Here is a 26,154-nt window from a genome sequence, read left to right on the forward strand (position 1 = left end):
GAAATGTTACCGGCTAAACAAAAGCTTCTCAAAAGAGCAACTTTAAGATACTCCCGTACACCCCTCTGTACTGGCTCACACTTGGACCATTCCAGGTCTTCTCCCTATAAATGACTCCACACTCCATCATTTCCTGTTTGCCCCTTCGGCCCAGATCCCTGCTTGATGAGGAGAACAGGTGAATAAAACAAACACTTGAATGACCTTGGGTAAATCCCATAAGCTAAAATAAATTACTTGAAATGAACTGTGTATGTGTTGTATTTATCCAACCATGATTTCAACTCTTCTGACCAGTACTTATATGAACTGACATGAAATGACAGGCCATGTGTCCATTGATGCTAGCCCATATGCTAAGGGTAACCGTCCAATGCTAATGCTCAGCTAAGGTTAGCTTAGCATGCCAAGACCAACACTGCTGGCTTCCATGAAGGCATGGGGTAGCCCCATGACACAGGGATACAGAGAATGTTTGTGTGTGTGAGAGGGAATTAAAACTGCCATTGTGATAAATTACACCACTCTCTTCCTCTTTCCCCCCTCTCCATTTTTCATTTCTTCTAATCCAAACCCTCATTGTTCTTTCTTTCCCACCTCTCATTGACCTCCCTCCATTCTTTCCCTCCATCTTGTAACCACCAACTCCATCTTTCATGTCTTCCATCCCTCTCTTCTCTTACCTTCCCCTTCTACTCCTCTCTGCCGATATTTGCATCCTTCTATCTCGCCTTTCTCTCAAATCAAATCTGATGAGCTTTACTGGGGTGAATGTTGTTACGTTATTGTCGGTATTACATTTCAATGTGGTGAAATATGAATTATGGACGTATGATGCTAGCTTTCTGAAGGAAGGCTTCTTGAAGGTCAGTATATTTTGTGCTCTCATTGTAAACCCCTGTCTGTTAGCCATGTTTGTCATTGCTACCTGTTTCCAAGGTCAGGCTGTGGTCACTAAATCAACTTTTAATCAGCTATAGTGGTGAGATACAGGATTAATGTATTAGCTAATTTTAAGACCAAAAATGATTTGGGTTCAAATGTTTGTCTTCTCCTCTCTCTACAGTAAGTACCAGTCAGTGAACATCAGCACCAACCTGTATGTGATCAGCCAGCCGTGGCTCTACACTCTGGCCTGGTGTGCCGGAGCTCAGTCCGTAACCACCAACTCCATCCACATCCTGTCCAACATCAAAAAGCCGCTTTACCTCATGGTAAGCAAATTAAACTATATTATCAGATGTTATGATGCCTGCTGTCCTGAATACGGTTCACATCGTATTTCCTACAGGTTAGTTTGGATGCATGGAGCTCGATCTGTTATCTTAGCATGCAGTACATTTTCACATTGTTGCACCATAGTTATTTTTTCCTTGGACATGGCTGTCCTAGCTGGTATTAGATTATATATGTATAACAGGGGAAATATAAACAGATTTTTTTTTAATCATGGAGTACTGTACGTGTGCTGAGGTCACTAGTTGGTCTAGGCTGCTTGGTAAGACAAACGGAAGCGAAGAAGAAAAGACAAGAAAATAATCATCCAAAGAGCTACTACAGTGACTTAGTATTGTACTTCATGATTAGAGAGTAATGTAATGTAACTACCTAATATATGTCATAACCCACATATCACTAGGGTTATTTTTTCTTTGGAAAAGCTCCCTACAGAGGCACAGAAGACATTATAAGAAGACATAACTGACAAACTGATTGATGGAGTGTCCCATTGAACAATAACTCTGCTAAAGAGAGCTTCTGTTGTACTTGCCTGCCTGCACTCATTGCCCACATAGTTTTTACACTTGTGTGGCTAAGACTCATGAGACACATTGAAATTGTTAGCAATTATTTTAGAATATGAAAATGTTGTTGCAGCTTTTTAAAAAGACACTTTATAAGAAAATACATTGTCTGTGAACAGTGGCTGTTAGAAACAACAAAAACTTAAAAGCTAGTATTGCCACATTAGCTAGCCTACCAAAATGTTGAGGTACTTTGCATCTGTTTGACTTTATGTTTGTGCTCCTTAGCAGATGGCCAGATTTGTCCAGGTTGTTTTTTTTATGTCTCCATGAAATAGTAAAATGTTCCAACAAATCCTTCTACAGGCAGGGCAGCTGTATTTATATAACACATTTTATACACAGAGGCCATTTAAAGTTGAGAATGCGTTAGAGCAACATTAATTTAATTTTAAATATGTCAAATTTATTTTGGCCTGAGGTGAGTTATAAACCAGCAGCTACAATTTCAAATCTATTGCTCTGCCTTTAACTTCTCACAGACTTAAAGCTAGAGTGCGGGACTTTTACATATGAACGTCCATTAGATTCGAGCCCTTGTCAAACGATACTGATTAATACTATCACCATCATGTAAATCTCTCTGTATTTGTAGTATAGCAAAGATTTTAAATCTGGTGTCCGTGGCGACATTTGCACATTAGTGAATCAGTAGTTATGTGTTTTATCCCAACCAGCAATGATGTTCCACACTGAATGTTTAGGAGTTTCTCCTAATTCGACAACTTAGGAACTTTTAGCCTATAGGATGTTTTGGGACTATGGCTCCAGACTTTGTACATTAATATTTTAGGTTGGAGCAGCACAATTAATCTAATCGCAATGTCGTCATGTGCGATTATATAACCGCAAAACCGCTGCAGTCTGCTCATTATCTCCCCCCACATTGGGCTCTCGCATGTGCCCCTAAAAACTGATAAGCCTACCTGCAATGAGAGAAATTATTTGTGCCACTAACTTTTAAGACAACAACCTACCATAACCACCCTCCCCACCGCTATTTTTTCAAAACATAGTCCGTCTCGCCACCGGAGCACCGGTAGAAATGCTGGTGCTCCGGTCGCTCTGTGACAGTGACAGAGAGACGTCGGTGGCAGCTAAAGCGGTAAGACAAAAGAAAACAGGGAGACGATAAAGAAAGTTTGAGTTTAGCTGTATCGGTGCATTTAGTTGTTCAACATGTTCAACTTTTTACAGAGCCAGTCAGTCACTTTTCATCAACCGACCAATCACAGGCTGGATGGGACGGGACATTAGAAAAAGTTTGACGTTCTACAGCAAATAATTAAATGTTGAAGAATATGATTATTGACAAGTTAGTAGGCTACTTAGCATTAACAAATTAGAGACCAATGTAGAGCCTTTTGCTTGCACAAGGATTAAATAAATAAAAAACAACCCACAGAAATGAAACAGCTGTAACTGGATTTAATATTCGACTAGTGGTTATTATAATGAATGTTGTTTATTATTGTTGTACTAACAGTGTACTATTAACTAAACATTATACTCTTTATTTAATACACATGTGCAGTTCCTCCTCCAGGTTGTGGATAGAGACTCTGCATTAGACAGATGGACATTGAGCCGGTGCCAGTGTGCCAATATGTGCTGCTTCTAGCTGCCTCCTCTGTAGAGCAACGCGCTCCCCTTGTTCTGTTTTACTTGTTATTGTTATAAATATGGTTTAACTTTGTTCAAGTTAAGAAATACACATTTCAAAATTTTAGTATTTCACACATTCCTTGATAATTAAGCAAGTAGACTCAATACCATTTGTTCCATTAAAATCGAATCGCAATATTGTCCACAATAATCGCAATATGACTTTTTCTCCAAATTGTGCAGCCCTAATTTTAGACATCTGGAATTTGCTCTTATCCACAGTTAGTTTCAATGAGTGAGTAGGGAGGAGGTTCTATATCAGTTTGAAAATCTCTTCAGCAGGTATCATGAGTGTTTGAAGATTGAGCCTGTGACCTTTTGGTTACATAAACAGAGCAGCCAAATATAAACTACGAGCTGCAATAAGGAGAGCAAAGCGCAGTTAAGAAACAAAACTGGAGCAACAATTCTCATCAAGCAGCTCAAGATCAATATGGAAACATCTGAAGGACATGACAGATTACAAAAAATCCAGAAAAATTAAATAACTTATGCAAGGTTTGAAAAACCAAACTCACCAGCCACCCCCCCGACCCCATTCCAACACCTTCTTCAGCATCCAGGAGGACGAAGTGAGAGCTACATTTAAGAAGCTTAACATCAGGAAAGCAGCATTGCCGGATGGGATCAGTCCTGCTTTACTTAGACATTGTGCAGCTCAATTGGAGCCAGTATTTTTTGGACCCGGATCAATTTGCCTACCAAGCCAGCCGGTCGGTTGAGGATGCAGTCAGCATAGCACGCCACCATATCCTGCAACACCTGGAATCACCAAACACCTACACACACACCCTTTTCATTGACTTTAGTTCCGCCTTTAATACTATTAACCCATTTAAACTCTTTACTACACTCTTGGACATGAACATTGATCCAGCCATATGCCACTGGATAAGGAGCTTCCTGTGGAATAGATCACAGAGGGTGAAGGTTAATAACATAACCTCACACTCTCTCACCCTGAGTACAGGAGCTCCTCAGGGCCGTGTTCTCTCCACTTGGCTCTTCTCCCCGTACACCGACCACTTTACATTCAGTGAGAACAAAAGTATTGTGGACGACACAACCATTGTAGTCCTCATCTCAGACAACGATGAAACCCAGCATCGCGTGGAGGCGGACCAAGCTGTCACTTGGTGTTCGAACAATGACCTCCAGCTCAAACCAGCCAAAACCCAGGAACTCATTATTGACTATAGACGTAGGCCATTTCCCAAAACACCCATACAAATAAACGGCAACCCACCATCACTGACTCCTTTTTTAAAATTCCTTGGAAGACACATTAGCAATAACTTGAAGTGCACAACTAACACCGAACACATCATTGCAAAAGCTCAACAAGGACTTTACTTCCTCAGGCAGCTTAAAAAATATCAGATCAAGCGTCAACTCTTTGTTCTGTCTACTCCGCTATCATCAAGTCCATCATTACATCATCGATCACAGTATGGTGTGGTAGCAACGACCGCCAAACAAAGGATAAACTACAGCGGACTGTCAACAAAGCATCCAACATTGTAGGAAAACCACTGCCCTCAGTTGATTCCCTCTATACACATCGGACTGCAAAGCGAGCAAAGAAAATCATCTCCGACCCCTCACATCCTGCTCACCACCTCTTCCAGCTCCTTCCCTCAAGGAGGCGCTACAGGTCACTTTCTACCAAGACCAAACTCTTCACAAATAGCTTTTTTCCCATAGCCATCAGGACTCTGAACTCCTCCCTTTAGTTTAGTTGCCTTCTCACACCCTGTGTAAGAAGGCAACTGTATGGTCGTGTGTATGGTCATTTACCCACTGTTTTGTTTTTGTTGTTGTATTGTTACATGTTTGTCTATTTCTTGTCTGTAATGTATGTACGTGATGTAGAGCTTAAACATACTGTACCGAAAACAAATTGTCACCACCTACATATCTTTCTAAATTCAAATGAGTTGGATTAAGTTTTTAACATGAGCATTCAAGTCCAAGTATTTATTGGCACTAAATTAAATAATGATATTCATGTTCACAATTTCTTTTTTTCAGCAAATGTAATCAACCCTTTCCTTCTCTGCCTCTCTCCAGACTCCAGAGGAATATAGTTTAATGTGGATTCTGACTGATGCCGTGTCTGCCTGCCTCATCATTGCAGTTTTCTTATTCCATTGGTGCGTAGAGACACACACACACACACTCACACTCACACTCACACACACTCTGCGGTCATAATGATCCCTCCCCTGCTAATTGCAACGTCTGGTGTTGGGGTGGTGAAGCAGTGCAGGGCTGAGTCATCCTGGCTGCTGATAAGGTTTTATTATTAATATGTAATCTGAGATGTGGCCATATGATGTGAAGACAGGAAGCACAAAGGTGTTTTTGATCCCGTAATTATATGGAGAACGTGTGTGTGTGTGTGTGTGTGTGTGTGTGTGTGTGTGTGAATAAAAGATAACTATAGAGATGAAAAAGAGACAAGAAAACACAAACCTCAGAGGATATGCTGATTTATTTTTCAACCTGTTACTTATTAGTATGGGCCATCATTTATATCCGTTACTGTGGATAGAAAAAGTCTACACACCCCTGTTAAAATGCCAGGTTCTTATGATGTAAAATAATGAGACAAAGATAAATCATGTCAGAACTTTTTCCACCTTTAATGTGACCTATAATTTGAACAATTCAATTGAAAAACAAACTGAAATGTTCGAGGGGAAAAAATGAAAAATAAAACCCCTCAAATAACCTGGTTGCATAAGTGTGCACACCCTCTTATAACTGGGGATGTGGCTGTGTTCAGAATTAACCAATCACTTTCAAAATCAGGTTAACTAGAAGACATTACACACCTGCCATTACACTCACCATCATTTAAAGTGACTCTGATTAATCACAAATAAAGTTCAGCTGTTCTAGTAGGATTTTCCTGATATTTTCTTAGTTGCATCTCCGAGCAAAGGCCACGGTCCGCAGAGAGCTTTCAAAGCATCAGAGAGATCTCCTTGTTGAAAGACATAAGTCAGGAGACGGGGTACAAAAGAATTTCCAAAGCATTAGATATACCATGGAACACAGTGAAGTAAGTCATCATCAAGTGGAGAAAATATGGCACAACTGTGACTTTACCAAGAACTGGACGTCCCTAAAAAACATGTGACATGTGACAACTATCTCCTGTATTCTTCATATGAATGAGGTAGGGTGGCAAGACAGAAGCCTGTTCTTACAAAGAAAAACATCCAAGCACGGCTGAAGTTTGCAAAAACAAACATCAAGTCCCCCAAAAGCATGTGGGAAAATGTGTTATGGTCTGATGAAACCAGGGTAGAACTTTTTGGCCATAATTCCAAAAGTTATGTTTGGCGCAAAAACAACACTGCACATCACCCAAGGAACAGCATAGCCACATGAAGCATGGTGGTGGCAGCATCATGCTTTGGGGCCGTTTTTCTTCAGCTGGAACCGGGGGCCTTAGTCAGGGTGGAGGGAATTATGAACAGTTCCAAAAAACAGGCTATTTTGGCACAAAACTTTCAGGTGTCGGTTAGAAAACTGAAGAGGAAGTTCACCTTTGAGCACGACAACGACCCAAAGTACTCATCCAAATCCACAAAAGCATGGCTTCACCAGAAGAAGATTAATGTTTTGGAATGGCCCAGCCATAACCCAGACCTGAATCCAATTGTACATCTGTGGGGTGATCTGAAGAGGGCTGTGCACAGGCCATGTCCTCGTAATCTGACAGATTTGGAGCGCTTTTGCAAAGAGGATGTGCCATGCTAATAGACTCCTACCCAAAACGACTGACTGCTGTAATAAAATCAAAAGGTGCTTCAACAAAGGATTAGTGTAAGGGTGTGCACACTTATGCAACCAGGTTATTTGAGGTGGAAAAAGTTCTGACATGATTTATCTTTGTCTCATTATTTTACATCATAAGAACCTGGCATTTTAACAGGGGTGTGTAGACTTTTTCTATCCACTGTATAACATTTGTCTTGCCTAATTGCAGAGAGACTGTGGCACCACTAGACACCTTTGGGTTTGAGTCTATCACACACAAGTGAACACACCCACCCATTATTGTAGTCAGAAATATAGGAAATAAAGGTGTGAATTATTTTGTTTAAACCATGTTTCTTATTAATTGTTGGGTTGGTTAAGTCAACACATTGGGAATTCTTGTCAACAGCTGTCTCAGTGTGATAATTTGAAATAAAAATCAAAATTCAATTCGCTTCATAATCATGAATGCCTTCTAGGAGAGAACGTGCTCTAATAACTCTATAATAAAAAGATAATTGTGTCTCGCCTCGCTCTTTGACTGTTGGTTTTTCACAACAACAATGCTTCCTGACATGGTCGGCCAATTCGTTGTACAAACTAGTTCCCTTTGAGCATAACCTGGCCCTTAGAGTGAGGATATAAAAAGAGTGAGAGTGTGAATGTCAGTGAGATTCATCCCTTCCTGTTAGCCAGATGAGGCTCTTCACTACAAAGAGCTGGATATATCTTTCATGGCCTCCTCTTTCATCGTCACTCCCTCTCTTCTCCCTTTTAATCCTGGGCTTTAGTCAACACTCACCTGGACCAGACACGCATGCACACATGCATGCTCGGTGTACACATCAAAGCAGTTACTGTGGCAGTCTCAAAGCACTTTGGTAAACAAATGAACACACCTGGTTATTCTCTGATCTCTCTCTTTGGTGTGTGTTACAGGTGGAGAGAGAGAGGCCTGCCCTTCTGGTCTGGCAGCCGTCAGACTCACGAGAACGGACCTTACAGCAAGTTCAGGACGGGTATGAGAAAATGTTTTTGCTCTTCACTCTTTGTTGGTTGCTTGTGTTTCTACACTGTCGTTCTGGATCTTTGTCTGAGACTAATATTAGATAATTAACCCATGCACACAAAAAACGTTCACCCACCGTCTGTTCCATCCTCACATCCAAAGTCTCAAAAGTCAACTTTGTGGGCAAGCGAGTGCTGAGTAGTTGCAGGCCCTGTGCTCACAAGACTATGGGGACTTACAGAGTGTCTTGACCAGGTTGTTGTAGGAATACTGCAACATTTTGGGAAATACTCTTGTTTGCCGTCTTCCTGAGGAAAAATGATACATCAATTTCATCTCTGTAGATTAGTACAGAGTTAGAGCATGGCTTTAAACAGAAAATCACTTATCAACAGGTTTTAAGTCTTGATTACATGTTGTAACTCATTACAGCAAGCTAGCCACCGACACATCTAGGAATCACCAGTTTGCTTCAAAGCTGGAAACTTCACTGTGAGGACTGTACTTTTTACTGTTTTTGCTGAACACACATTGATATTGACCTTAGCAAACAATCATACTTTCCAGTATTCATTTAAATGTAGCTTGGCTCAAGTTGTTGCTTGTCTTTGCATGCAGTCCTCTCCTGTGTGTTGTATGTGTCAGACTCTTCAGAAGTCATCTGTATTCGCTGGAGCACCCTCCACTCTGAACCCCCTGCTGGAGCCCTCGTCTCCCTCCCCTTGGTCTTCAACCCATGAACCCCTGCATGTCAGCCCTGCATGTCAGCCCTGCATGTCAGCCCTGCATGTCAGCCCTGCATGTCAGCCCTGCATGTCAGCCCTTCAGGAACCTTGTATGAACCCAGAACCCCGTTTGAACTGTACAAGCTTCTATGTTTCCTGTAGAAAAATAGCATGAAACCTATATAAAGCCCATAAAAGCATAGTAAGAGATTTGTGTGATTTAAATGACTGTGGGGATTAAACTTCCCCTAGCAAACAAGAGCAAAGCATGTCATGTACTGATGCATGTACAAATAAAGTCTAGAGGTAGACGAGTGATGAACGTCTGAAACGCTCCAGAAACACCTGCAAAAAAGCTGTTTGTGTGGGTTGCCCTTTACCTAAGCCTGCAAACTATTTAGCCCCTCTCTAGTAGCTCCCTGACTTTGTCAAAACATTTAAGTGAATAACCTTTTTTATATGTACATTTTTTTATAATTGTTGTAGGCCTAAAGTCATCCTAGAAGTATTCACCTGTAAAAACATGCAGCATATACATCAAATAAAAAATGTTTTTACACACGCGCCAACTAAAATGGCGCTAAATCAATAGCAGTGTCTTGAATGGGTAGCCTGTTCTCCTGAGACAGCTATGGATTTATAGTATACCACCGCTATTGCTGGCTTTCCAGAATGTTTGATCTACGGTAATTTTATACTTTCATAAATGCTCCAAGAAATTGCATTAGAAAGGCAAAGTTACATGAAGTAGCCAAATAATCATAAATACCCTATAGGCCAAAAAAAATGAATGAATGGTCATTTAGACCTATTAGTAATGTTGATAAACTAATTTATACCAATAGGCGGTGGTAACTGCTTAAATATGTTTTTGTGGCTCCAAACAGTTGTTTCTGGCCCAAAGTGGCTCTTTACATTTTAGAGGATGCCGACCCCTGAATTTAGCATTGCAGCTATATTTAGAGAACATAAATCCTTTTCAGGTGTAGCTGACGTAGTAACACTGTAGCTGTACAAGCCTAAATGTAAAATGTAAATGAGTGTCAAAAGTGGCGTCATAGTCCACAGAAAACATAACTCTAAATCAACCACAGATGACCTCCATTAGATAACTATTTATAAAGCCTGGAAATAAGTCTTTAAGTACACTATACATGTCCTAAAAGTGGTGGGGACATAAGGGCTCAGATTAGGGGCGTAATGATACACTTTGACGTGACGATTCACGAGAACAAGACTAGAAGATTTTTAACACTATTTTGAAGAAATAGGAAATTTGAAAATACATGAGGTCCTCCGCCAGTAAAGCATAAAACACTTAATTTCCTGCAGTCTGGAGACATTTTCTGCTCCAATCTACGGTGGAAATGTGTTTATTTATATAAAGGAAAACACAAAATTCAGCAGGCAGGGGACAATTTATAAATATAACCAAATATAATGCAGTAATCAGCAGCTTGTTTTATTTTGCTTAAGTTACTTTTTTTTGGACAATGCACATTTGTTTTTCTTCTGTAAATTGCATGGCATGTTTTCTTTAGAACATTTTTAACAAATGCTTCCAAAAAGTGATGGGGACAAAATTAGCCATTTTTTATCACATCTTTTCATTTATAGATGCATAGCTATCTTACACTTTTTTCAGTTCAAATTCAAAGGGGTTTTATTGGCATAGGATACAAACCTTTACGTTTTCAAAGCAAGCGTGTGTTCAGATGAGTATAAATAACTTGCAACAGAAAAAAAATGTAGATTTGCAGTTAAACCCCCCCCTATTCCCTTATATGTGTTCCTCGTGCACCCTTGCTTTGAGCCCTCTCTCCTCCAGTATGGACTCTGTATTACTGCTCCTTGACATGTGAAGGGATCCTGTTTGACCTTTGCCCCCCTTTGCAGAGCTGAGTGACGTGTGGTCCATCTCCAGCGTCAATGTCCGGCCTGACCTACGGAGCACGCCCAGTTCACCCAGTGCCCCTCACCTGCCCACCATCACCGAGGAGTGACTGAGGGAGAGAAAGAGAGAGAGAGAGAGAGGCCAGATAGGGAGGTACAGGTGATGAGAGATGTTAAAAAAAAAAAAAAAAAAAAGGATTTGTTTAGTGAGAGAGAGAGAGAGAGAGCTTTGTCATGGCATCGGAAAAGTTTTTGTTGATGGCTTTCAAATTAGAATTACAGACATTTTAAAGCTATTATTTATAACATAGTTTAACATTAAAAAACTAGATGTGTCATCACATTTCAGTTAAAACGTTGCTTAATTTGTGACATTGCCTTTTTTTCAACTAAGCCCTGGCGAACTAGTGAGGAAAGCTCAGAGGAGTGCAGAAATCATTCCAGTGAAATAACCAAACAAAACATATTTGTCTTGGACAGAAAATTGGATCTCGTCACTCATAGTAAGAAACTGATTGAGAAAATGTGTTTTCAGGGCCTTTTAAATTAAAGAGAAAAGATAATGGAGAGAGACAGCAAACTCTCTTGTCTTTCTCCGCTTCCTCTCTCAGTCTGCGGGCCGACTGCCTGCAGGAACTGAACTGCTGAACCAAACCTCATTCACTGACCTGCCATCCGGGACGGAGCAGAGAGACTCTGGACTCGAGCCTGGAAGCACCAGTGTTTTTTTTCCATACTCTAATCTCATAGATGCCATTCAGATGCCTGGGCGGTGAGGACACTCAAACACTAGCCCAGAGGCTGACATGCTTGATGAACATTTTCATCTTTGGTCATTCAACATCACCAGCTGATATTGACTAGATGTTAAAGAAACAAAACCTCACACAAGAAAGAAGAATCAATATATGCTGCTGTAGTAGTACATGAGTCTCTTTCACTCATCCGCCTCGTGTTTCTAGTAAAAACCAAATGTTTGTCAAAGGAAAAGCGGCAGCGTGGAGGTGAAGCTCAGAGTGAGTGAAAGCTGATGGTGATGAAAATTGTAACTTCGGAGCAGGAGACATGTGGACGATGATAAAATGGAGAATCTTCTGTAGGAGCTATACTTTTATTTTTTCAGCTGTACAATTATCAGGTGCATTTGACCAAACCTTAAACCATGTCTTGACCATGTGAGTTGTTGGAAGCAGTGTATGAACTGTACACTGTTGGGCTGACAGAATGAATGTAAACCTGAAGCTTGAGAAGATATTGTTAGTTACTATTTATGTTTTGTACTAAAGTGAATGTATTACCAAGCGGGGCCGTGTTTCTCAAAAGCATACGAGGAATGTTTTGGCAGGGAGTAATTTCAGTTTGGGTACAGATGCTAAATGTAGTATCAGCTGCTCCAAATAAAGATAAAGATGCTTTTGAGAAACCGGACCCTGTGTTCTTTTTGCAAGGCAGTGAGTACAGCATCTGCTTTTTCCTCAAATATACAAATATACGCACACAGTACCATATGACTATATAATCTGTGGGTTACACTTTATTTGGAAAGTCTGCTACAGATGGTTAGTTGAGATTCAACTGATTCACATATTAAGCTGTTTTTTAGATTTGGTTTAGGTACACAAAACATTTTGATTAGGGGATGATCATGAATTACCCCAAATATACTTTATTGATAATCTGTTAAACATCTAAAGGTAAAAGAAAAAACATTTGAAAACTATCTGTTGGTGGGCTATCCAAATATAAAGTGTCATCTTTGTTGTGTTGTCCTAACTCAAACTCTTAAATCCAGAGTGTCTTGTCTCAACTTTTTAGGTGTGAAATCCGTGAAGTTAGGGGCTTTGATTTTTTGAGGGGTTTTCCCAGTTTTCTGCACAGTTTTGGAGGTGAATCAGGAAGTGCTGCAGTAAGTGCCATTTAAAAAAATAATAATAATAATAAAATTATTGTTAGGATCAATCACTCTAAGCAAAGTAAATGTGCAGGAATTTATTTAAAACAATCTTAACAATAGTTTGGATGCACATCCTCGCAGGTATCATTTGAAATGAATCAGTGCAACACAGTTTACAGTGTGCTGCTCATTACATTTAACCTGCAGTCAGAATCCATGATTTTATCCAACTAGTGTTGAAGCTCCCATTCTCAGTCATTCTTAGCTTTTTATTAATATTGGACTTTGAAATTTCGGATTCTGTTGGATTTGAGGTTACTCTGTCTTTGTCTTTGTGTGTCCTGCACCGTTGAACTTACACAGGCCTGGTTATGGTCTGTCTGGCCAAGGTGATGCTGAAACTTGTCTTAAGACAGATGTTTGGCTGCAATCAGAAGTTTCTGGTCTCTTTATTTTGTCTTAAAAAAACTTCAAGGCAACACAAGACGAATGAATGAGAAGAATGAAGAATGAGTTTGTGTAAGTCCTGAAGTCAGAAATGACTGAATGAAACGAGGCTAAAATTATGTAGATCTAAAGTTTAGACATTACAGTGCAGTCACATCACCGTCTAAGACCAAGCAACTTAATGTACTTGTATTGTGATATGAATAAGTGGTTAGCACTTAGTTTAATTGTATTTGTGTTCCTGTTGAGAATATAGTAGCTGATCTGTTGGGTAGGCTAAGCATTTTAGCTGCAGTTATCAATCACTGCACAGCCATATTTATTATATTGAATTTGATGTTTCCCACCATAAGACCGTTCATTTTAAGCGAGCGAGTCTGGTGACAATGCGGCATTGCATTATATTTGCTTTAGAGATGCATTGCATTTTGAGCCTTGCATGTAAGGGATTTATTCGCCTTTTGTTTTATAGATGCTTTCTTAAAGTGAAATTTGCCCCAATGTTGTATCATACTCAGAGCTCATGTAGACTGTGTCTTTAGGCAGATATTCAAGTGGTTTCCACTTTAAAACAATATCCTAACATCCATAGAAGCATCTGTTGTTCACGAAAGGGCAGCTCTCCAGAGGTCACAAACGGCAAGTTGTGATGAAAACAGAATGATTGTAGATAAAATCAGGGAACACATGAGGTGATTCTGTTGCAGTTTTTGACCTTTGCAGTGTTGCCTTTTTTCCTCACTTCAATTTTGGGAAATACAGACATTGCTGTTTTTTGAAAGGCAGTTCAGAAGTTCAGAGCTGGAGTTGTGTGTCTGGCATCCTGAAATCAGAGGTTTAACCTCAAGCTGTTTTAAAAAAAAAAAAAATTTAAATCTCTATATTTAAGGCAAATATCCAGTTAAGTTATGGCTGCATTAAACTGTTCACATGCAGGCGACTCGTGCATGCTGCTCTGCACGTTATTTCAGTAAAGAAAACGCAAGGAAACTTTAAATTAGTGCGACCAAACCATAAAGAAGGACAATCAGTGAATCAGAGGAAAGAGATGTCAATTACACCAGAGACACATTGTCAGGCTGTTTATATATAAACTCTGGAGGCAAACCGCTTCTCATCATTTAATGACAGCCACCTTCATTCCAGACTGGTGAACAAAATTACTTGAAAGGCTTTTCTTGGTTGCAGGGCTGTTCATTCATCATCAGTATATAATATACCTGCTTTGCTGTCTTGATGCCTGCAAGAGTCCGGTGTACATCAAAATGTGTTTTTTACAGGGTATGTTTGAGGTAAATTCCCATGTTATGGAATTATTATCATAATTCACTTCACTGAAGTTCTCCATAATCAAAGATGTGTGTTAGATTTGGCTCCATCAGTGGTGTGATTCAAAATTCATGGCCTTTCCCTGCCTGGAAGCTGTGGTCCTGTTCAACGCCTGGAAGTGTGGACATAAAACATTGGATTTCTTAAAGTCAGATCTGAATTAGGAACACACACAGAAATGTTGAGTGAAAGCAAACTGTCAACATCTCTTAAAGTGTATAAATGCTCAACATTGTCTTTGACTAATAGCTGCAGTACTTGCTGAGAAACGTAACCTAAGATATGGGATAATATTATAATGTGGGTGTAATAGTCCATTCTTTCAAATGGTTAAGTCTCTGTAGCATTTTACATCTTGTGCTGTACTGAACAGCTATTTTTATTTTATAGAAGCATTCTCAACTTTTGGTTTCTTTTTTTTTTTTACTGTAACTTTTCTCTGATTGTAAATGCTACTGTCATCTGGTATTAAAACATTAGACAAAAGGTTTGGTTGTTGGTAGCACTGTCTGTGGTGGTTCTCCATCACATTTTTCGTTTTCTTCTTCTCTCTTCAAAAGAAGTTATTCAAGTGATATTATTCTGCAAAAGCATGTGATACTATTACTAGACTAGACTGCTAGAAACAATTCATCAGATGAAAATAAAGGTGGGAATGGAAAAAAAAGAAGGAAATTGACTAAAATGAACAATCAAACTGGAGCGGGAGAGAAATTCTGCTGCTGGTAGACGAGTCTGTGTATGGTTAAAGAGCTAAAGAAATGCACTTATGAGGTACATCTGGGACATCAGATAATAAGAACTTATTACAGTGCTGACATAATTACCTACGGTATGTAAAGTGGTTGCATATCAAATATAAATGTTATTCTTGTTTGCACCGCTAATAAATGCTAAGAAAGAAAGAGAAGGTTAATGGATGTAGGTTAATACATGTTTATGTATGCTGTCCTCCCATCAGCTCTTTAAAAATCTCACAAACTACTGTAAATTGTTTGTTTTTTCTTTATCTAAATGTTATCTTTACTTCCTGGTTCAGACGCCGTTTGGTCACAGATGGGGAACCCCGCTCCACCTGGTCGTCTTGGGTTTGTTGCATCTGTAACTCATGCCTCTCTATCTGCTGCAGTGGCGCGCACACACACACAAACAGCGGAGCCTGTCATTTTTCGGGTTGTTGAGTTCATCTGTGTATTGATATTCGGGTTACTGATGCACAAACTTGTTGAACTTGGTGAAGCTGCTCTGGTGGATTTGGGGGCTCATCCTGGTTACATGAACAGTTTGTGGCTGTGAGATTCCTTTGATACCTTTTACACTTTGATGGCTGTGGAAACATCAAAGCCTTGTGCAACACACAAGCATGGCACAATGGTTTTATTTACATTTAATTGAAGTACCCATACTGACATTGAAAAATCACTGGTGATTTTTACTTATTTGATGTTTTCTAAACTTTATATGCTTTGCACCACACATAACAGGTCTCACTACATATAGATATTATTCTGCAAGTAGGAGTAAAACATTTTACATTTAAAAAGGACCCCTTAACCAGGATTCAATAAGAGCCTAAATCAAAGCGCAAATTTAGAATCACTAACCTAGAAACACCCGATCCTTGTAGACCTTTTCACTGCAGCCAGAACATTTTGCCAGTGACACAACTGTTCTATAATGTATAACAATGCCACTTCCCAATATTATATTACTGTTAAAAGCATAAGACAAAGCTAACTGGTAAATATACCAGTGAACAAACATGTTGCATTAGCAACATTATTATTATTACAAATAGTCCATACATGAGTGTCCCAATTATGTTAAATAAATTTTGAACACAAGTTATTTATTAACATCAATCAAGTCAAAACAAGTCACATTTTTTTACAAAAGTGAGAGCACTCATTACAGACAATGAAAATACTTCAGGAAGTCGATTTGAATTACACAGTCACAGACAAAACAAACTTCCACATAAAATGCGACACTACAAGAAAAAAAAAAAAAGAAAGAAAAAGTTTGCATTAGTCCACAAAGAAAAACACCACACTGAAAAACATAATTGTATCAAATGGAACGATTGGCACGGTTTAAAAATACCAGTGTATTTGTTCATCATACTAACAAAACAAAACCAGTGCAGGTTAATGGATGAAGGGTTTGTCAGTTTCACGAAAACAAAGAAAATAAGACTAATTATTAGAAGATTAATTCACATCAAAAAATCTGTGCCACAAATCCTTAAACATACAATTTTAAAACAACCTGTTTATTTTTTTTAAAGCCAAACATAACACTTCATTTGCTCATGGACCCACCTTCTTTCACACATCAGGGCTTCTGGTTTAGTTCAGCAAAAATCTGATCTGTGCCACTACAGGGGAAAAAAAAAACAGCTGGTTGTCTGTTTTTAACTAGTAAGGCCACTGGTGGATGGAGAGCCACTGGGTGAGTGTACTTCAAATATTCCAAATGTTTATCTGGTTTTACAGCAGATGTTCTCTCATCTGGGAAAACAACATACCTTGCCATGTCAGCGTCTTTATTGTTTAATTAAAGGTCAGTTTTGTGTGAAACCTCAAAGTTTAAACAAAACCAGGGTTGTATATCAGAAATGTCATGTCAGAAATGTGTGAAGAATGATCCTAAACTTTGATTTAACAGTAAAACAAACATTTCTTTTGTAAAAAATATGACTTGGGTATAAAGAATAAGAGTAAAATTATGTAATTTCAAGGGGTTTTGCTCACTTAAAACTAACATTTTACTCTCTACACTCTGTTCATAGTCAGGATCCAGAACAATGTATTTGAGGAATTCTTAACATTTCTCATGAACTACTGCATGTTTTGATTTTCTTTGAATGTTATGTGTGTATTTTCATGCAGGTCCACCACAGCTCAGCCTTGGGGTGGAGGTATGTGCTCGATTAGTATTTATATTCTTTTAAAGTAACTTAGAATGCCAGTCTTGGGAGATCTGTGAATACATTTTTGTTTGTATTAATTTGGTAACACTTCAGCATTAAAATTCTTGGTAAACAGGACAATTTTAGGCAACTGTACTGAAAAAAGTGTAGATTCTGAATCTAGAGTTCATTTATTATCTCAGTTATAAATGCAGTTTGTAGCCTCAAGTCCGCATATATTAAGACATATTACATTTTTAACAGTAAAAAAAAAAAACTATGACTGCTGAGCGTGATAAATGAGCAAACTCCTTCCACTGATGAAGACCAGGAGATGCAACTAAAATGCCCAGGAAAAGCTTGTAACAGGAGCTTGAGTTATTTGGGATTATTTGTCACACTACAGGAATGTTACAAAAGCCCCTTAACTGCAGCTGCCCATGAATGCTGGGTAATACAGTCTCAACAGAAAAAGAGAAACAGTTAAGATATGAAATGGAAAAAAAATGCTGATAATAATCTACAACATTTAACGAGGTGTAAACACAAACTATGAATTGTATTAAAAAAAAAAAAAAACTCCCATATTAAATAGTTACATAAATAGCGAACCTGAACACATTACAGCTCTGTCTCCAGTGTGTCACACATCACGTTACTGAAGTTTTAAATAAAGGGTCTCAGGTCCCGTGAGGCCACGTTGTTTTGATTTAAGGCCAGAGAAATAGATAAATGTTTTTCTAAACAAGGTAAAAAGGTTAACGCCGCTCTGGTCAAGAAGAAGAAAACAAAAACAGAAAACTTAACCGTTTCTGACCTTGTTTTCTGCAAGAAAAATACTGTCTCTAAGAAAGACTAAACGCAACAACTAATGTGCTTTATCAGTACTTAAAGATGTTCTAGGTAAATAAAGGGACAAGACTAAATGTCTATAGCTTCACTAAAGCTCCTGTGATGCTCTAATGCTCATTATAGATGCACTAAACTAACAAGGATGAATGGATGTTCTTTATCATTGGTGAGACAAAAACCATCTAGCTTGAGACTGGTGCCACAGGGATGGACGTGCTGACCCTCTGAGCTCCAAAGGCCCTTTGGGTGAGACTCAGTTCAACGTCTTTATGGTAATGTGGTGAACTTGTAGGTTAACTCTTGTAGGTTAACTCTTGTAGGTTAACCATACTTTCCTCAGTGCAAATTAAATGTTAGACCTTTTTTAAACACAGAATGACATTTAATAATTTTTCACCATCATACCGGTCAAAGGAAGAAGGAACCAGTAAGGACAATAAAGCGTATGTGAAAGTGCATTTATATCACGTTTTCCAATAATTGCTTAATCAATTAATTAAGACAAACTACATAAAATGGATAGTTTGATTGCCCATTACGAGTCGATAAGCCTCCTGGGTACTGTAATCCACTGTCCACCAGTCTCATTGTAGTTTATAGATTTATCACATCACATGACAGCCGGCAAAAAAGTTAAACTATTTTTAGGTAGCAAAGTCCTTAAATGTTCATAATTGAAAAGCAGTGAAGTCCTGCTGCCACTGGGGGTCACTGCAACATTCACTTAAGGCTGAGATCTTTCAACTGGAGCAGTGTCCTCAGTTCAAACTCACTGAGCCAGTAAGGTTAAGCAGCACTGAATTAACACTGTATTTCTGTACAAGCTGGTCTGACTGAATCCTGAACTGAGAGAGACCGACCTGTTAAGACAGAGCGTTTGGAGGTGTTAGAGGTAGTCGTCCTCACTGGACGGCTCGTCGTCATAGTAGTTGTAGCGGTAATAGTTGCTGGGGCCTTCGCCAGGGTCGTCGCTGCTAGCAGCCGAACTGTCCCCGGTGAGTTTTGACCCTTCCGAGCTAACAGAAGGACTGCGGCTCATCCTCCACAGCTGGTGTGCAAAGGTCCGCCCCCAGCTGCAATGCTGTCCAATGGGACGCAAGAGCCGAACGAGCTCAGCGGCCTCCTGCCAGTAAGAAGTTCACTTGCTGAGGCCCCGCCCGGAGCGGTGCTTGTTCATGGTGGTCAACATCTGACTGATGTAGGAGGTCAGCAGGTCATCCATCTTGTAGCCCTGCAGGTGTAATTGATATCTTCACTTTGATGATGTGACTTTTTTTTTGCCTGTTTTTGATGATAGTTGCATAATTTGTCAACAGAAGTGTGCTCATTTTAGAACTGCAACTATAACATGAATTTTAAATTTCATAAATGAATGTCTTTAGTGCATTCTATCAGTCACGTCGTGCTGACCACTCTGCTGCTCAGAGTTTGTATATTAGTGAATAAAAACAGTCTTTCAGCTTTTCCGCTTTCCTTGACCGATGTTAAACCACCTCAAAGAAAACCTCCTGGAGATCTCTGGTCGGCGTTTAATATAACAAATCTATGGGAAGTCTTTCAATGGTGTAACTTAAATCTAGAAAAATTGCAAAGTAGAAGCAAGTATTTCTGTAAAAACAAAAATGTTTTACCCGGCCTTTATTTGTTCAAACTGGCTGCACCACCGGGGCTGCTTTCATTTAAGAAGTTACAGTATCACCTTTAGTTGTTCAGCTTTTTCTGTTTGATTTACGTGTGTGTGTGTGTGTGTGTGTGTGTGTGTGTGTGTGTGTGTGTGTGTGTGTGTGTTTCTGCCACCCACCAGCGATGTCTCACACAGCAGTTTGCTTCCTCTGACCAGGTTGCCGATGGTGATGTGGAAGTAGGTGTTCCCACTGCTCCAGTTGGAGATCTTAGTGAAAGGGTGGGTGGTCAGGATGTCCTGCATAAATACACACAGGGGTAAGTCTTTGACTGACAGGCTACGATGTCCACTCATACATTAATGAGTGCAGCCTCGAAGGGAAATGAAACAAACAATACAGTTAAGTTCCATCCCAACCGCCTGCAAGTGAATGTGTTGTATAAATCCTTTAGAACCAGACAGATGCAGCAATAAAAATCATTTCTATGTAAAAACAAACCTTCGTCTTCGGGTCGATGAGACTGACTCCGTGTTTGTTGATGGCGATCAGGAGGATCTCTGGGAAGTTGGGCTCTGTGGTTTGCTAAACACATACAACACATATTTATGACGTGTAAATATCTATTGATCATCTATCATATCGTAAAGTAAAAATGTTTCGCTGATGTATACTTAAGGCCGTCGTCATAACTATTGACAAGCCAACCACAGAGGATGGCAAGCAAATGCAACAACCGCTATGTTCGTACCTTCTTGTTTTACACTTCGATGTTAAATGAATGCTTCAAAAATCTAGTATCATGTGGTCACCACATACTCAATTTGACATACTTAATTAATCGAAATACGGCCTACTGAAATTTTCAAATCGCAGGAGGAGCAATATTTGTTAAGGGCAAAATAACATTTTAAATTCAATCTTGTTGTGCTGCAGAAATGTCCTGGCCTACACATCATATTCTACAGATTTAAAAAACTTTGTTTAGTACACAATCCCTGCAAAATAAAAATTACACCTTAATCATCAGGTGTGTTTACCTTGACCTCAAAGAAGGCGGAGCCAAAGGTCGCCCATTTGTAAATGATCTTCAGGAACATCAGTTTGGCCTCTTCCCTTGATTTACCGGCCTGCTTGTTGAAGTATGCAACCACTGACTGCAATCATCACACACAAACATATTTAGACTTATAGAAGATACAAATACAGCAAGAAGCTTCAGTATCTCACAGGTAAAAATAACTTTTTCTGCTATTAAATAATTTTTTGTAGTTCCATCAACTCAACCCGAGACATCTTTTCTAGTAAAACCATCAGCTGATTAGTTATAATGAAAATATTTACAAAATTACAGATATAACAATTGAAAAAAGTAAATATTCAATATCACTACAGAAACGACAGATTTTTGCAGGTTTACCCTTTTCCAGTCATCTGGTGACATCTGACGGATGAGATCCTGGGGAACCAGCTCCCGAAGCATCTTGGGAATTGTAGGAAAGTGGGATTTGTCATCCTCAAACTTGACGCGGTAGATGAGCGCTGCCAGTTGGAAAACCTCTTCTCGTGAACACTTATGGTAGCCACGCAAGTACTTCGGCAGCTCCTAAATAAAAGATGAGAAAGAGGTGTTAGAAGTGTTATTTATTATTTTTTTAGCTGTCGATAATGGTGTTAAAGTTCAAGTAACACTTTTGAGTCTGTCAGGTTAAACAAAGATTAACTGAATGTAGGACAGTGTTGCTGCCTAAAACTTTACAAGTAAACGTATTTCTTCTGTTTCTCAGTATAAATCCTGTAAGACCAACCTGGTAGTAGTGAAAGATGGAGTCGGCGAAGGCGTCTTTCCCTGGAACTGTGTTTGTCCACAACTTCTTCATGAAGAACACCTGATAGGTCAGAGAGGGAATGATTCCTGCAAGGTGGAGGGAGTTTCATGTTATATTACTTTTTTAGCACACAGCATTGCTGACTTGCACACTTGGATTGTATTATTTTATACGTTAGGTGTTTCTTTTATTTTGTCCACTGCCAGGACAGGTTAGGTTTACCTAATCATAAACTGACTGGAGTGTATAAGTGAGTGATGGGAAAAGATTAATTAAAGATGTGCTGATTCTCACTGTTAGTTCCTACAACTGAAAGTACTACACAATCTCAAAGCTCTTTAATTAGCTGCCCTTACTTACAGTTTAATCCAGATGGATTAATTTAGAACGGCATTCCTTCGCTGTTCTTTTCTCAGCTGAGAACATTTATTTCATACACCACACTTTGATTTTCACAATGGTCCAAACTTCAAACTGTCAACTTTCAGTCAAAGGCCAGATTACCCAAAAAGACTCCAAATACTGACACTGAACTCAGCCCAATGTTATCTTCCGTAGAGGTGTGACAGAAGCAGGTACCAACCGTCTTTAGCTGGTCGAGATTTCTTGATCCAGTCTGTCAAATGTCTGACAAAGTCAAAGAAGAAATCTCCCTCTGGCACACTGATCACCTGTAAAACATACATACAGTAGCTTACTTTCTTGGTTATCTTGGTACAAGCTAATCAAGAAAGTAATCAAAGTATATCAAATAGTTAAAATGTGTTTTCTATTATTTCCGGCTTTAGAAAAACTTATGAAACCATGATAATGGCAGTGAAATTTTCTAACATAACTTCACTGGGTCAAGAGTACGATTTAGAGAAGGTAGTCAAAGGCCATTATAAAATGAAGACTAAAAAAACACCAGGAAATCAGGATTGGCGAGACAAAAGGAGGGAGAACACAATTGCTTGGTGACTTGTTTTACAAACACTTCCCAGAAGAAGGGAAAACCCCTCTCCTTCTGTATTCCCATAGCCTGCTCTAGAAGCAGTGACAGATTTTGAAATCATTGACCTCTGACCTTGTCTGAGATCTTGACGAAAAGGCTGAAGCCTTCAGGAGATTTGAGCAGCAGTCTGGTGGAGATGTTCTGGCAGAAATCCTTCGCTTTGGTGCTGGACTCCACCTCAAACGCCTGCAGGTTTGAGACACAAACACACACAATTTTTTAGACAACGCTTTCTTTACAGGTGGAAATTTAGAGTGTCATACCTCGTCTGTATCATCAGGGAAGTAGACTTTGTGAAAGATCTGGGTTGTCTTATGTTGGATGGCCTCCACTTCCACCAAATGAGGAGGATACTTCCTGGATCCATTACTGTTATCATGACAACGATGATAAAAAAGCAGTGAAACGTAAGGTCAGTCCAGTTGTGTTGTGTGTCAGAGACAATAAGAAGCTAGGAGCTTGTTTTACTGTGCTTTCAGACCAAAAGCGAAGCGAGCGTTCAGGGCGGTGACTTTACATACAAAGTCAATGCAAAAACGCGTAGAGCTGCGTGCGGCGTGAAGCGACGTGAAGGGGGTGGTGGCGGCGACGCGCAGGCAACGCAAAGGCCTTTGTGTGAGTTGAAAATTTCCAACTCAAGCGAATTTTCGCAGCTTGTAATCGCCTTCTCGCGTTGTTTGGGAACATTTGCAGCGAATTTACTCACGCAAGGAAAGTGTCGCGAGGATTAAATTCGCGTTTGGTCTGAAAGCATCATTAGAGCTGAAAAAGAAGTGAAGTCACTGACAACACACTTTGGAAAGTATTAGAGCTGAAAATAGTTTTTCATTTCACATCAGCATTTTTCCTCATTTCTTTCATAATGCCACATTTGTCTGCTCATTCAGACCAAAGCAACAGCCAGTTAAGTAACTCTGTTATGCTCTGCATGCTTTGATTGGCAGACAAGACTTGAAATCCGTGAACATGAAATGTTATTTTGAACAGAAAAACAGTTTTCAGTATTTATTTCTGTATTTATCCATATGATTAATTATTTAATATGGTCTTTCTTGTATGCCATGGCAGTGCACCCTGTCGTTTCCTGCCTTCAGTAGGCCATAACAAAAAGGTGAAAGCAACTAAGGGATGATGTGCAACAAAGATCTCTGACCAGACACAAAGCTGGGACGTTGCATTTATGTAGTCAGCATCTTAAAATACACGGGACACCAGAATGTCTCGTAAAACTGCAATTAGCAGTGCAGTTTCCCTCCAGATGTCTTAAAATCTGAACAATCATTTGTTAAAATTATATAAACTATTTAAATCTTAAAAGCACACTCAGTCATTCTCCCTTATAGGAAAAATCCAGAACACAATTGGCTTCCAAAGTTTGTGTGGACTTCCAATTAATGCTCATATTTACATGTGCTAAAGCGAGATTTAATGTGAGCATGCAGAAACTTGTGAAAAATGTGAAAACAGCTTTTTGGTGCCAAACTCATGCACATACATTGTTCTATACAGTGAAGCTATAAATACTCTGATGTTTTTATTTGGACTTCACAATATGTTTCTTTTGTCTTATTTACAGCCACCCAGTACTCACCAAAAGTCCAGTATATATATTTATAATACCTGTGGTTTAATACCACTATTATTAGTCAATAAAGTAGTCAGGTGAGGCACATCCATCCATAACATCCAACAATAATCAAACAAAATGAAAGTCTTAAGTCTTACCGTAGAGCTTTGTGCAGCCTCTGCATGCAGTCTCCAGAGAGCGGGTGGTGTTTCTTGGACTGGAGGAAGCGCTGGATGTGCGGCAGCAGCACATTACTGGGAGGAAACAGACCAATACACAACCACAGCAGCTCCCAGCCTTTCTCCTCACTGTACCTGCAGTGGCACAAAACTCATGTTCAGCTTCTGCTCAAACATCTGCTGGAGTTAAGTTCTGGATTGGCGTAGACTCCAATGCAACAAACACTAGGAACGTCTTCAACTCCCCTTTTGCAACTTGCATAGATTTTGTTTCATGAGCAGTTTCTATTCAATATATTGTAGGACATTCGTTTTTGCAAGGTTCAATGTACTGTGCCAACATTTGGAAAAATAGTTAGCATGGTAATATGTTTCCTATGAGTCAAAAGCTACAATTGAAGTCAGAAGAGTAATTAAAAAAACACAATATTTGGACTTGGGTTTTATATCTCAGTGGTAGATTCATAAAAATCTGGTGAGAGTTTATGGAAATGTTTGGAGATACAACTCGAAACGTGTCAACCTTGAATTAGCGCCAAGATATTTTATCATACTGAAGTGCACTAATCCGTGTTAGTTTACACACTTGACGTGGTTGTCGGTAAGCTGTTTGATGATCTGACAGTAGATCTCGTCCTTCAGAGGTTCCGCCTTCAGCGCTCCTTCAAAGATCTGGTCTGTCAACTCGTTGACTGAGCGAGTTCGTTTGGACGGGTAGTCGCCCATGTACTTCATTATAGGTGAGACAAACGTCAAGGAATAGAACAACCTGATTAGCCTGAACACAAATGTAGAGTGTACATTTAAAATCTGACTGTGCGATCAACCTTTTATTAAGCTACTCAGGAGACCTCTTTCCTGCATTCTGATGGTTTTGTTAACTATATAAAATAATTTAAACTAAAAATGAGTTTGATGTCCACGGCCAACACAGAAATCAACATAAAAACTTTGCAAAAGGCAAATCCATCTCTCTTTAAAATGACTTTAAAGTGACCATTGATCCTTGATGACTTATTGACAATGTTGCTGCTTTTTTCTCCTTAATGTTTTAGGCAAAAATATATATAAAAATCCTGTTATAATATAGAAATGAGCTACAGTAAGTTGAACTTCGTGAGACAAATTGCAGAAAATGTTGAAAGGGTCAAGATAGTCGGACTTAAACCGCATCCCATTAGGTGTTTAAAGGATATCTATGAAGGACATGCAGGCATCCTGAGCCAACTCCTCGTGGTTGACGACCTTCTTCAGCAGCGGCAGCTTGAGCGGCTCTCTGGTACAGCTCCACATCTTATCTTTCCCGCGGTTCTTAGTGACCATCACCCTGCTCAGGGTGTGTTTGGGAGGAGGCCTGGAAGAAGCAGTTGCAAAAAAAGACTACAATTTAATTTGTAATCAAAAATTATGCCAAGAGGTAAGATTAAAAGTGAAAGTCCTGTGTTTGTTTGAACTGTCCACCCACCCAAACCTCGTCCCTGTGTGGATTTTGACGCTCTTTATACTAAGTCACCTGACATGTCACGCCGTCTCTTCTGAAAAGGCAGTGGAGATGTGCGAAAAGCAAAAAAGGTGCTAACATACAAAATGACTTAAGGGATTGGTGCGTTGTTCAGAGATCGTGTGTGTGTGTGTGTGTGTGTGTGTGTGTGTGTGTGTGTG

The 26,154-nt window shown here is 39.4% G+C and overlaps 2 protein-coding genes across 2 annotated transcripts in view; one reads left to right on the top strand and one right to left on the bottom strand.

Moving 5' to 3' along the window:
- gdpd4a (glycerophosphodiester phosphodiesterase domain containing 4a) overlaps positions 1 to 15,024 on the top strand; it is a 40,819-nt gene extending 25,795 nt beyond the window's left edge. The window contains 4 exon segments of the mRNA XM_046072851.1: positions 5,541 to 5,623; positions 8,181 to 8,260; positions 10,872 to 11,022; positions 11,404 to 15,024. Of these exon segments, the coding sequence (XP_045928807.1) occupies positions 5,541 to 5,623; positions 8,181 to 8,260; positions 10,872 to 10,978 (270 nt within the window). The 3' untranslated portion in view covers positions 10,979 to 11,022; positions 11,404 to 15,024.
- A 1,354-nt stretch (positions 15,025 to 16,378) lies between these two features.
- myo7aa (myosin VIIAa) overlaps positions 16,379 to 26,154 on the bottom strand; it is a 54,569-nt gene continuing 44,793 nt past the window's right edge. The window contains exons 38-49 of the mRNA XM_046074067.1: positions 25,689 to 25,846; positions 25,079 to 25,232; positions 24,472 to 24,627; positions 23,010 to 23,115; positions 22,819 to 22,932; positions 22,336 to 22,423; positions 21,732 to 21,838; positions 21,344 to 21,529; positions 20,964 to 21,080; positions 20,425 to 20,508; positions 20,103 to 20,222; positions 16,379 to 19,532 (exon numbers count right to left, since the gene is read on the bottom strand). Coding sequence (XP_045930023.1) covers positions 19,440 to 19,532; positions 20,103 to 20,222; positions 20,425 to 20,508; positions 20,964 to 21,080; positions 21,344 to 21,529; positions 21,732 to 21,838; positions 22,336 to 22,423; positions 22,819 to 22,932; positions 23,010 to 23,115; positions 24,472 to 24,627; positions 25,079 to 25,232; positions 25,689 to 25,846 — 1,483 coding nt within the window. The 3' untranslated portion in view covers positions 16,379 to 19,439. The remainder of the gene's footprint in view (positions 19,533 to 20,102; positions 20,223 to 20,424; positions 20,509 to 20,963; positions 21,081 to 21,343; positions 21,530 to 21,731; positions 21,839 to 22,335; positions 22,424 to 22,818; positions 22,933 to 23,009; positions 23,116 to 24,471; positions 24,628 to 25,078; positions 25,233 to 25,688; positions 25,847 to 26,154) is intronic.

This window comes from Micropterus dolomieu, linkage group LG17 (assembly GCF_021292245.1).
Source record: "Micropterus dolomieu isolate WLL.071019.BEF.003 ecotype Adirondacks linkage group LG17, ASM2129224v1, whole genome shotgun sequence".
Lineage (NCBI taxonomy): Eukaryota > Metazoa > Chordata > Actinopteri > Centrarchiformes > Centrarchidae > Micropterus > Micropterus dolomieu.